The sequence below is a fragment of the Mixophyes fleayi genome, chromosome 8, assembly GCF_038048845.1.
Source record: "Mixophyes fleayi isolate aMixFle1 chromosome 8, aMixFle1.hap1, whole genome shotgun sequence".
Taxonomy (NCBI): Eukaryota; Metazoa; Chordata; class Amphibia; order Anura; family Limnodynastidae; genus Mixophyes; species Mixophyes fleayi.
The window spans coordinates 66,018,967-66,031,225 of NC_134409.1; the positions used below are offsets into that span (position 1 = coordinate 66,018,967).

At 39.4% G+C, this 12,259-nt stretch overlaps 1 protein-coding gene across 2 annotated transcripts in view; it reads left to right on the forward strand.

Annotated features, from left to right (window-relative positions):
* The window catches only part of LOC142100093 (beta-1,3-galactosyltransferase 2-like), a 30,601-nt gene extending 19,976 nt beyond the window's left edge, over positions 1 to 10,625 (forward strand). For both annotated transcript variants that reach the window (XM_075184075.1, XM_075184076.1), the window contains exon 2: positions 8,747 to 10,625. In XM_075184075.1, the coding sequence (XP_075040176.1) occupies positions 8,799 to 9,893 (1,095 nt within the window). In that variant the 5' untranslated portion in view covers positions 8,747 to 8,798 and the 3' untranslated portion in view covers positions 9,894 to 10,625. The remainder of the gene's footprint in view (positions 1 to 8,746) is intronic.
* The last annotated feature ends 1,634 nt before the right edge of the window (positions 10,626 to 12,259 follow it).

Here is a 12,259-nt window from a genome sequence, read left to right on the forward strand (position 1 = left end):
GACAGCAGGGTTTTACGTGACAGCTAACAAATCTATGTTTTGTTTTGTTTTTCGTTGTATTGTTTTAGTTTTAAAATGTGAACACACACACACACACACATGCACACATACACATATTGGTTAATTTATGAAGAATTGTGTTACCTGAGGAATAAACTGTCTGGAAGGTGAAGAGATGTGGTGAGGAGTCTGGAGGACCCTGGAGAGATGGACAAGGTAAACCAGTAGCTCCCAGAGTGTATCTTCCAGACCTAGCGGAGGCAGCACATGATCTGGCTCAGCTGGGTACAGAAGGTATGTGCAAGCTGGTAAGAGTATATTGGGGTGCACCAGACATTTCGTCTCAAGCTAGTAGGACGACAACGTCCTATCTTGATTAAGAGAGTGTCAGGAAAATGATACCAATAGAGCCATCCCATATCCCTCCTGCAGATGGGTTTCCTCCAGGTAAAACAAATCCACGTCATCCAATTACCACCATGCAGGATCCTCAAGTATACACTGCTGTACCAATGAAATATGTCTGGGTAAAGGTGTATTGAAATGTGTCTAATGTATTACTGTGTCATACTCAAAGCTTTTGTTATTCAATGTGATAGCCCTAGAGTTATAATGGGTGATAGGGGTATTCATGTTATTGATAATAGATGTATAATGTATGAGTAGTGGTAACAAATCACATACTTTCAATTAGCCATAAACCAGTGTGAACATAAAGTAGTGGTACTAGGTAGAACGAATTGAATAGAATAAGAGTTGGAACTTGATTGAAGTGACTGATAGCTTCGGCCACTAGTCCTTCCCCGCTACCAAAAGATCACTCCTGGGTAGCCTCTTAACCTGACGATTTTTGAGATGTTCTTGACCCCTCTTGAGATGAGATTGTAACTGAAAGACTAGTTTAGACCTTGAGAGGGAAGGTAAATAGTGAGACAGCAACCAAGAACGTCCAAAACACTGTTTCCTGAAATGTCACACTAACTGTCAGGATGTTGGATCGGGAGAGTAAGTTGTGGAACAGAAATTTCTTAGGCTCAGGTTATTTTACAGACAGGTACCAGGTGTAGGCTACCAGCATCACGGCTTCAAGGGTAGCAGAGACACACTGGTGCCCATTCCACCCACTGAAGAGGGGCCAACACTCAGAGAAGGGTCCAAGGGCACTCATGAGTCTGTTCTGGAAGGCTTTGAATGCAGTTAGTAGCACCTGAGCCAAAGGCTAAGACAGTTGTCCAGCATGAAGTTGTAGTTTTTCCCGTTTTGTGTTCTTTCATTTCATTCTCTTCTCAGAACGGTCAATTCTTTTAATTATTAGCAGGTGACAGAGGCTGGTTCAGGTAATGATAATGAGGTATTGGGGATGAAGGAGAAGTTAGTAGCATAATCGGTCCAGCCAGTTACTCTATTCATTTCAGGGGTAAAGGAATATTTGGAAACCTTGGAGCTTGGAGAAAGTGCGAGGGCCTATTGTCTGAGTAGCATTACGTCCGTAAGTGCGGCGACCCCATAGTTAAAAAGAGGTACACCCAGCGATGCCAGTCCAGTAATATTCGGACTTGAGCAGGCATCCTTGAGAATGATTATCATTCTTGGGAGGGTAAGGTTTTAGACCAAACAAAGTGCTGGGCGTGCTCTCACGTGCCTCAATGATTATATCAAGTAGGATTAGTTCTCTTTCCACTAAATATTCTTGAGGTACCCGAATTATGGGTGGGAGGTCACTAGGGGAAAAGTACAACACCTAGGTCCCTTAGTCTGGAGTCTCCCAATAGTTTACAAGCCGATCACTGTTAAATCTGAGTATTGGGAGACTGGGAAGAACGAACAGACAATAGCCCGCCCACAAGTGTTGATGAAAAGAACTGATGACATTATTAGAAGTGTGTATATTAACGCCAGCTGAAGGAGATTGTATATGACATTATTGATAGACATAGGATGATGCTATTGATAAACATGAAGTGTTTAAATGTATTGTAGTGTAATGAGCTTAAAGACATGCGTTGGACAGATGAACCTGTTAAACTTGAAGAACTGTAGTAGAGTATTCTGTATAGCTGATACATGTTCTGTTCTACCTTGTACCTTTCCAGATAATGTATTACGTATTTTATTGTACCCTTGAAGGGCAAACAAAAGGTTATCTCCAATCTCCAGAAATGTACGGTCTATAGTAAAAGAAGAAATCGTTTTGAGGATTAAGACTCTCTTATGGTAACTTGTTTAGATCTACAAACAGCGTGGTCATACCCCAAGGGGGATTTGCATTACATAACAATGAAACGTGGTACTGAAATTCTGCATATAACATCTTTAAGGTGTAGTTTATTGTACTATCAAAGGGTGGACTGTCGAAGTCGTATAATTGGATGAACGAAAGTATATTGGTTAATATTGTTTTGCCGTGCGATTGCGATCCGTACGCCATGTAACACGTGGCATGGTGCGATCGCACGGTAAAATGCGCACACACGCACTATAACATTTCGTTTCACATATATATTTATAGATTCCATTCCAATGTGATTTATGAGCTGACAGTATTTGGTTTATTATTATTTTATATATTATGATTATATGCACACTTTAGTGTTATTTAAGGTTCAGGTCATAATAAATGTGTCATGTCTGATATCATACTAATCCCCTTTACATTTTGTGACTGTCCGGTTCACTCTGCGAAGGGATCGCAGAGTGCATACGCAAATTATTAATGTTAAGGAATTATGGACTATTAGGATTAGTAATCTTGGCGGGAAGATCAGAGCTCATCCCCTGGAGAGATGACCCCCTCCTTTGAATTCCTTAGATTGAATCAGCCTATGACCTGTTTACCCTGGAACCACCCTTGTCTGGACCTATAGAAGCAAGCTACGTCATCTCTATTGTTCACTGTGTAACCCTGACTGCATATATAATCATAGCTGCACCCCCACCAGCCTCAGACTTCACTGATCACAGTATTCAAAGGTGAATCACTGTTCAGGGGTGCCCGTGGTTAGTGCAGCAAAGCGCAGTGATATGTATGTATCTTTTGGTATTGGCTGTACTGTACTGTATCATAATATAATAATGTATTGAATTGTTGACTATTTACATCTGCTAAAATAAATCACTTTGTGCGTTAGAAACACAATAAAATCGCCTATGCAATGCTTATTTGAAAACAATAGAATTACTTTAATAAGAGATATGCACAGCATAGCAATAACCTGTAAAGTTGAAGCACCCATTTCAGAAAAAAACTTTTGTAATGATCTTAACAGTGACAACATATCCTACAGCTCCTAACAAACAGGGATCTACCAGCAATATAATGAAAATGAAATTAGACTCAAAACCAAAAGGCATATAAAACAAAATATTATCTACATAACGCACTTCAGAAATAGAAACCTATGGTATAAAAATTGTACCTCCTCTCATTTGGGATACCACTCCAACCACTTGGCAACCACTCTCAGCACCAAAGTTAAACCAGTTTAAATGAGCGGGGCTGCCGGACACTTGTATCTGTAGTCTGCCCCATTCCTCTATTGAAGGTTTACCTTGTGTGCCCTCTTCTATGTTCAGCAGAAGCTTACCTGAAACTTTGTTACAACTTTTAAAGCAAAACATTTCATTCCAAATATGAAAGATGTCCTGGCTGCCCTACTCTGCAAAGACCAACTATACGTAAACACAGTCTTGGGTTGCATAATCTCCAGTCATACTTCCACATCCTTGCTGCCAAAAGTAATCCCATCTTACTTTTAACAAACAGTCTCTTCATGCTTTCCCCACCTCGTTCCCTTGTATTTTATGTATATGCCAGAATCATTCAACATGTACTTTAATGATACTCAAGTGCTCCTCAGGCCTGCTCTCTGAATAACAGGCCTAAAACACCAACCAACGACCCAACCAGTTGACCAAAATTCTGTAGGGCTCATCGCCTACACGTTTTCTTCTTTGAAAAAGTTGCTTTTCACTTCCTTGTGCCTGGGAAACTGTTTACCCAACCATGGAACCAGGAACCATGCTCCTCATTCTAGGAGCTTTCATCCAAGTTACCAATGAAGGCGACATAACAGAAACCACATCTTAAATATCCTGGTTAGGATAGAGCCCCAGCTTGCGTTTCATGAAAAACATTGTAATACCTTACTCTCTCAACTGAGGGGGACCACCGACACTGTACGCTCAATTGGAGCTTGTACCTTTTCCTTCCACTCGAGGTCAAACCTTGAAAAACACATACCAAATCCTCTTTCTCTTTATATGTAATGGTGAGCATATCCAAAAATCTTTTCCTGTATGGTTCCTGTCTTTCGCAGCTTTCTTCAACTTTCCTCAGTACCATTGCAGCCAACTCACCATAGGTAAGAGGTTCCACCATATACCATTGTTCAACTCCTTGCATCCAGCGTAAGGCTGCTGAAGTAGTTGAGCTGATCACTCCTCTAGCCCACTTCCATAGCAGTGGCCTGCAAACTCAACCCTGTAACCAAGAAAATATAAAACCATGCACCTCACTCTGCAAGTCCCAGTATACAATGGAGACTGAGACATAGAATTAAATTCATCTAGAGCAGGGGTCAGGGAACATTTTTACCTTTAACCCCCAAATATAGTTAGATACGCCGACGTTCCCCCCCCCTTTACTTGAAAGGAAGTAAATCATATATTATTAATTATTGGAATTCAAAATTTTATTGATTCTATTCAAAATTTCTTTGAAAGCTTCAACTTCAAAACATCAGGTTTTGGAGAAATGATGTTGCTTCATTTTTGATACGAGAGCATCAATATTGTGGCATTTTGATGTCAGAGGAATTTGGATGCAGTCTTCAGCGTCCAATCGATTTCTCTGCTTTGTTTTTATGTTCGTTAGAGTGGAAAATCCTTGTTCGCAAAGGTAGGTTGTTGCAAAAGGCAGCAACTTTTTGACTGCCTCCTCATGTGCAATTTTGAATGCCTTTGCAGCTGTTGAAATCCAAAAATATGACAGATCTGCTTTGTTTTCAAATGCAATACGTGCTTCATTATTGCTTTGAAGCTCAAGAAGTGCCTCTGCCAACCCTTGAGGCTCTTCTGGTACAACAGCAATTTCACATTTAAAAAAATCTACAATCAAACTGACAGCATGTGAATTGGCAGCACTACCCCCAGGAATTTCATTTTTACCCCATTTGGGGTAATTTACCCCTGTACCCTGACCACTGATCTAGAGGTATCTCCAAGTTAAACATTTCTTTACGTCTGGGCTCCCTAAGAGGAATGTCATTAGAGATATGACAAAATACGAGTCATTATGCTGTATGTCTTCTAATACCCCACATCTGCTCTCTATCATATATAAGTTGCTGGTGGAAAATCTCTTTAGTTCCCTACCAAAGTTTACTAGGGACTGGGAGATTGATCTTGGGTTGATAGGAATGCAATTTTTCAAATGACTCATGTATGTTTGACCAGTGTCTTGATTTTGGAAACTCAATATAATGCTCTCACTAGGTGGTACAGATGTCCCACAGACTTAGCTAAAATATATCAAGGAGTTCCTAATTCCTGTTGGCGAGGTAATTTAGCTTGTGGCACTCCCTTACATATATGGTAGGACTTTCCCTGTTACGTCCCTTTTGGATTTAAATTGTAGCTCTCTCTCAAAAAATCCTAGAAAGGTCAATTCCTGATTCTTCCTCATTTTGGTTCCTTAATAAAACAAACATGCCCCTTTCTGATTTTAAAAAATCTCTCCTGAAATTTCTCATATCAGCAGCTAAGGCAGTCATCCCAGTCCATTGGCGATCTACATCACTCCCTACAATTCAGCAATGGTTTAGAAGACTGGAATTTTACAGGTCAATGGATGACATGCTTTTCTCGGCTGATGATAAATTTGAAGTGTATTAAACCATTAGTTGGATGGTGTATTATACCATGGTTGCATTTTATTGATTCACTTGAATATTTATCTATATATTGATCCCCACCAGCTTAAATATAACTTAATATAGTATTAATACATTTAAAACTCATCATTTCTAACCTCTGGTTGATAGAGACAAGTTTCCTGGATCTTGAAAAATGGATCTGCTTCCCTCTCTTTTCCCTGACTCCTCCCTCCTTTTCATCTCCTAACCCCTTTCTTTCCTTATTGTATCTGTTATTGTTTTGTAATTTTTCTGATTACTAGAGAAAAACTTGTATACATGCTTCTATTATAATCTGAATATGTTCCACTTTATAAATATTCAGGAGCTAACCAGTAATGTGATTTTCATTGTGCATTATATTTAATCTGTTTATTCTGTGAAACTCAATAAAAAAATATTTCAGAAAAATAAATTAATTCATCATGAATACCCCGGCCAAGGGAAAAGGAAAAAGTAGGGGCAACTGAAGCACCTGAGGCAGGATAGAGGGGTGAAGGGACAACCTGAGCTGGGTTGTGGGTAATGGAAATGAAAGATGGGGCTGGGGAAAATGTGGTGTGGACAAAACCATGCAGGGTGTGGGAAGAAAAGGTGGTGACAACTGGGGCACCAAAAGCAGGAGTGGGGATGAAGGGGCAATCTGGGAAGTGTTGAGGCTAATGTGGAGAGAGGGGGAAACATGCATAACGGGAAGTGAAGGTGGGGCTTGGCAGATTTGACGGGGAGGGCAAAAATATGCGGGGTGGCCAACTGGGTTGGTAGTGGCTGGGGTGGGAAGGGACAATTCATGGCGGGTGAGAGGTGCCGGATCTTGAAGGCAGGTTGGAAGAGATGGGTGCGGTCAAAGAAATAAAGGGTAACCTGTGGCACCTGATGGGGTGGGGCAACTGGTTAATCACCTGAGGAAGCATGACAATATAGGCCAAACGGACGATGCTGGGCAAACTGGGGTAAACTGTGAATGGGAGGGGCAACATGAAGGGCATGAGGGAGTACCATGCTTCAAACATGGACAGAGGATAAAATTGGGCTGCAGCATGGAAGGGGCCAGGGGTGGTAGAAGGAGAACAATGGGGGCATTGTTACCTATGGACTGTGACAATGACAGGGTCCAGGGGATATGGGGGCACAACAAGGGCAGTGGAAACATGGGCTGCGACATGTGTGAGGGCTAGAGGTGGAAGAGGGGGATCAACTGGAGCATAGGAACATATGGGTTGATGACATTGGGTGAGCAGGGGTAGCAAGGGAGAGGAGCACAATTGGATATAAGTACATTGGGCTGGGACATGGCGGGGTCTACGTGTTGGAGCGGGGAAACAACTGGGCTGTTGCATTTAGCATCTGGGATGGAGCAATGAAAGAAAGAATATTCAAACTATGCAGCAAATAGGGGGGGGGTGATTGTAGGGGCATAAGGAGCAAATATAATACAATATCACTATATATAACATAATAAAATGCAATCACAAAATTGAGAGAATAAGTCGCTGAAGACCTGACAGCCTGGGGAGCGGGGGCCACTGTGCACTAGCAGGTGCTATGACAGACAGGGAGGGAAATGGAGCATCACTCACGACACAGGAAGGAAGAAATAGCCTGATGACACAGCACTGTATTAGGTAACATGCAATATAATGGCCAAAACATGAAGAGGGGAGGAAGGAAACAAAAATGAAGGGGAAAAAGCAAATAGAAAATGGGAGGTAGAGGGATGAGGACAGAAAAACGGAAAAGAATGTAAGGGGAGAGAAAATAAAGGGACATACATAAAAAATGGAGGTGAGGAAGGAAAAGGAAAGTTAGTAGAATAAGCAGTTTAAAAATGAATGTGCAGGCAATAAAAACCAGAAACATTAAGGTAATTTTCATTCCGGGGGCCCGCTAACAGCAGCCCATAAAATTTACAGAGGCAAGAGGAAGAAATACCACATAGGCTTAAATTTATATAACCTCCACTTGGGCCTGATTCATTAATACAATACTTGACAATATTTGTACACTGAAATTTAAAGTTGATATTTGTATGCTACATGAAAAAACAGTCAGCATTTAACTTATGTGCAAAACAGAATACTAATTTGCACCCCTTCCATTGTTACATGGTTTTGTCCAGGAGACTTAAATAAGAAGTTTCTTAAGTTAAGATTCTTAATGAATCAGGCCACTTGTCTCAGCCCATTGCTTGATTGAACAGCGCCTGGAAACTACCCACAGGCTAAAACATTAACTTTTCCATGGCCCACAATGCAGAATCACAAACTGGCGCTTATAAGCCTTCAGCAGCATAACAGTGTCTTGTATAATGCTATAATACTCAATTATTTTGTACCTTTCCCCCTTTCTCCTATGTGATTAGTGTGGTGAACACATGCGTCAGTTGTAACCCTTATGTGGCACATTCAGTAAAGTATATATGGGCAGTGATGATAAATAATATGATAAATATGTGTCTCAAATTCCTATGCAGTCTAAACAAGTCTAGTCAAATGTACATTAAATTAATGTCGACGTGCATTTGCTAAACATTTACTAAAAAATAACAAAGTGTTCCCATAGAGTGCATTGTATCTAGTATGTTGTGCAGGCAATATTGAAACTGACACAAAGCAACTTGAATGCTCTTCATAGGTGTATGTCAATCTATGTGGTTAACATTATTTTTCTAACTATTAGCACATGAAGCACTTTAAAACAAGGCATTTGTGTACAAAGGCTAAAAGATCTCATATGCAAATAAAAACTGCCACAATTTTTTTTAGATAAAAGAACCAATTGTTTTTGTTATTGTTTCAAGATTTTAACTGTTACATTTATTTCATGTTTTTCAGATTGTGTTTCCAGACCTGTAGCTTCTTAATGGCATCACTGTGAAGTTGGGCGATGGTTCAGGTTATGTCCATAATGTGCTTGCAAAGAAAACATCATTGCTGCACTTCAAGGTTGAAATTGAACACCAAGCGCTTAGTGTTCCATGGCATTGTATCAGGGTGTGTGACTTTGGCTTTCCTGGTCTTCATGTTATGGACTGTAAACAAATATAGGAGAATTGTTAATACAGATAACCTTCAAGCACATAATTCTATTCATGTTCAATCTCTGAATACTCAAACAAATGATTCAGCTCTGGTGGAAAACTCTGAAAAATCTCAGGACATCCATCCCTTCAAATACATTATCAATGAGCCTAATAAATGTCAAAAGAAAAGTCCTTTTCTTATTCTGCTTATAGCAACACAAACTTGGCAACAAGAAGCTCGTCAAGCTATCAGACAAACATGGGGAAAGGAAGATGTGTTGCCTGGGGTCCATACTCTGAGTTTATTTTTATTAGGCAAAGATGCTGCGCTAACTATTGAAGCAGAACAGACTCTTGTGAGTGAAAGTCAGCAGTATCATGACATCATACAGCAGGATTTCATGGACACCTATAGCAACCTAACACTTAAGACTCTGATGGGCTTGGACTGGGTAGCAACGTACTGTCCACAAGTCTCATATGTCATGAAGACAGACAGTGACATGTTTGTTAATACAGAATATTTAATAACTAATCTACTGAAACCAGATCAACCACCAAGAACCAAATACTTTACAGGGTATTTAATGAGAGATTTTTCACCCAATCGTAATACAGAGAGTAAATGGTACATGTCACCAGATTTGTACCCAGGTGATCGATACCCTTTGTTTTGCTCAGGAACTGGCTATGTATTCTCTGGAGACCTGGCAGAAAAAATACTTAAAATTTCTGCAAGCATTAGAATTCTTCACTTAGAGGATGTATATGTTGGCATATGTCTAGACAAACTGGGAATTCCACCTGTGCCCCCACCTAAGGATAGCGATTTTAACCACTGGAAAGTTAGCTATTCTCACTGTGTATACAACCGCTTAGTCACCTCCCACCAGTTTGAGCCAAAAGAACTGCTTAAATGCTGGCACAGTTTGCAACAGAATAAACATATCTGTATTTAAGAAACTGGATAATATGATGTTGATGTTAATCATTACCACAAAGGATAAGAATAAGAATAGAGAAGTAATAAATGCAAATGTATTTTAACATTAATAATAACTTGTAGGATGATAGGTGACAATCACTTCATTTTTTGTGGGTTAAAATAATTTTCTGTAATGAACACTAGAAGGTTGATGTAGAAAGGTGATGGCAAGTGATACTAACACATGTTAAAACTATGCACCTCATGTCAAATTTATTACACAATTATAGAATTTCATGATTATTAGAGTGCAAGTTTGTTCATGTTACTACCTTGTTAAACAAATACACACTGTAAGGCTGAAACAGTCAGAGCTATTAAGGTGTTTGTCCTCACAATTTTAATGTTACATAATGTCTCAATAGCATTTTTTTTTTTTCAAACAATATTTTATTGAGTTTTTAGCAAATTTAAGTAAAGCTTATGAGGTACAGAAAGAAAAAACCCAAAGAGGAGTGGGACAAAGATAAGGGGATCAGATACATGATTACAATAGCATAGCAGTGTCTTCTAATTGGTACAGAGGATATCTGAATTATAAAGGTGGAAATAGCTGCCTCTTTGAAACTTCAGACAGTTTTGTAGGATTTGTAGGATAAATTAAGTTTTGCAATATTCAATGTAAATTATCTGTAGATTTTGCAGTATTACTGGTAAGCAGGCAAACTAGCATTAGAATCTAACACCCCTATTATAATTACTGCTTCTTAGTTAACTATAATGTCAAACTATGAATTTCATAAAAATTATTTGCTAAATTTATTTATTCCTTCTTATTAATGCAATGTACTTGCAAACATTTCTAGTTAACAGGTGTTACTTATGCCCTAATTAGGCACTTCATCTCAACTAAACTTAATTTTGCACTAGCCATGTCAACAGTCTTTATCATGGTATGCAAAAAGCAGTTAATGTTTGCTGAGCTTTAGATCAGTTCTGTGCCCTACCAACCACACAATATTTTTCTCAGAAATATAAAAACAGAATATTTTTGAAAACCAAGGAGTGTCTTCACACCAAAGACAAAGTTATTTGGAGAATCTGCTGGAATACAATCTCTATTCAACTGCTTAAAGTAGCCACACATACTTCCCCCACCAACAGCTACAATTGGTATATTGATACTTAGTGTTCCCAACATTTCTTAGATTGTAAACTTATTTGTGCAGGGCCATATTTACATTCTGTATCATGACATTGTATGTAATTTGTATCGTGATAAATACAATGCACAGTACTACATAATATGTCAATGCTTTATAAAGAAAGGATGAGAATAATAGCAGTTGTAAGGAATTACCTCCGACCACTAGAGGTCTCTGTATTTGCAAACTTGCTCTTAGATTTGCCCTTATCCAAGAAACTAAGAGAAACCATCTTGGATCCTGTTTCCTGTCTGGGCCTATAAATGGCACTTCCTGGTTCAGACATATGCTTGAGTATTCTGCTTGCTCAGCTCCTGCTACCTGCTACTCTATCTTGCATCTGTGACTACCTGCTTGTGTACTGACCCGGCAAACGGCTGACTACCCGCTTGTGTACCGACCCGGCAAACGGCTGACTACCCGCTTGTGTACCGACTCGGCAAACGTCTGACTACCCGCTTGTGTACCGACCCGGCTAATGTCTGACTACTCTCTGGATATCTACTCGGCTATTGGGCTTCAGGTAATACCACCAGTATCGGTACAGCAGTATTAGAATTGTTAAATCTATAGTATATATAAAATCAGGATTATTGAAAAAATAAGTGTTCAAAAGTAAACAGACTATTATTTTAAACATACTTTTTTTGTTGCATAGTATACATGAACAAAGTTTATGAAACCATACTTGGCAACTGCGTAAAAAATAATTTTACCTACTTAAATTATCTTGAATACTACAATTATAGCACCTAAGTGTTACAGCTGATGGCTATTATCATTAGCTTGCAGGAATAGAGGTCTTTACCTTTAGCAGCCACCATTCCCGGTGAGACTAGTTGCGCTCACAGGTGCTCAGATTCTCCCAGGTCTTAAACTCAGTGTAGTGTAAGCTTATAAGTAACACCGCAGCACAGAGTAGGAGGCGATCAGGAACAGGCCAGGTTTTGAAGACAGAAGCAGATAGCGTGGTGAGGTACAGACAAAAAATCAGGGCTGGCAGCAAATAAGAGTATCCAAGTATCCAAGTCACAAACAAAAGGTCAGGGCCACAAGCAAATAAACAGATGTTTATTATAATAAAGATATTACCTTTAACAGATATTTACTATATATATTGAATTTAAAAAGAGTGCCCTGTATACACATTTTCCCATCCCCCCCTTTCTTCCCCTTTTTCAATATGCCCCTAGAA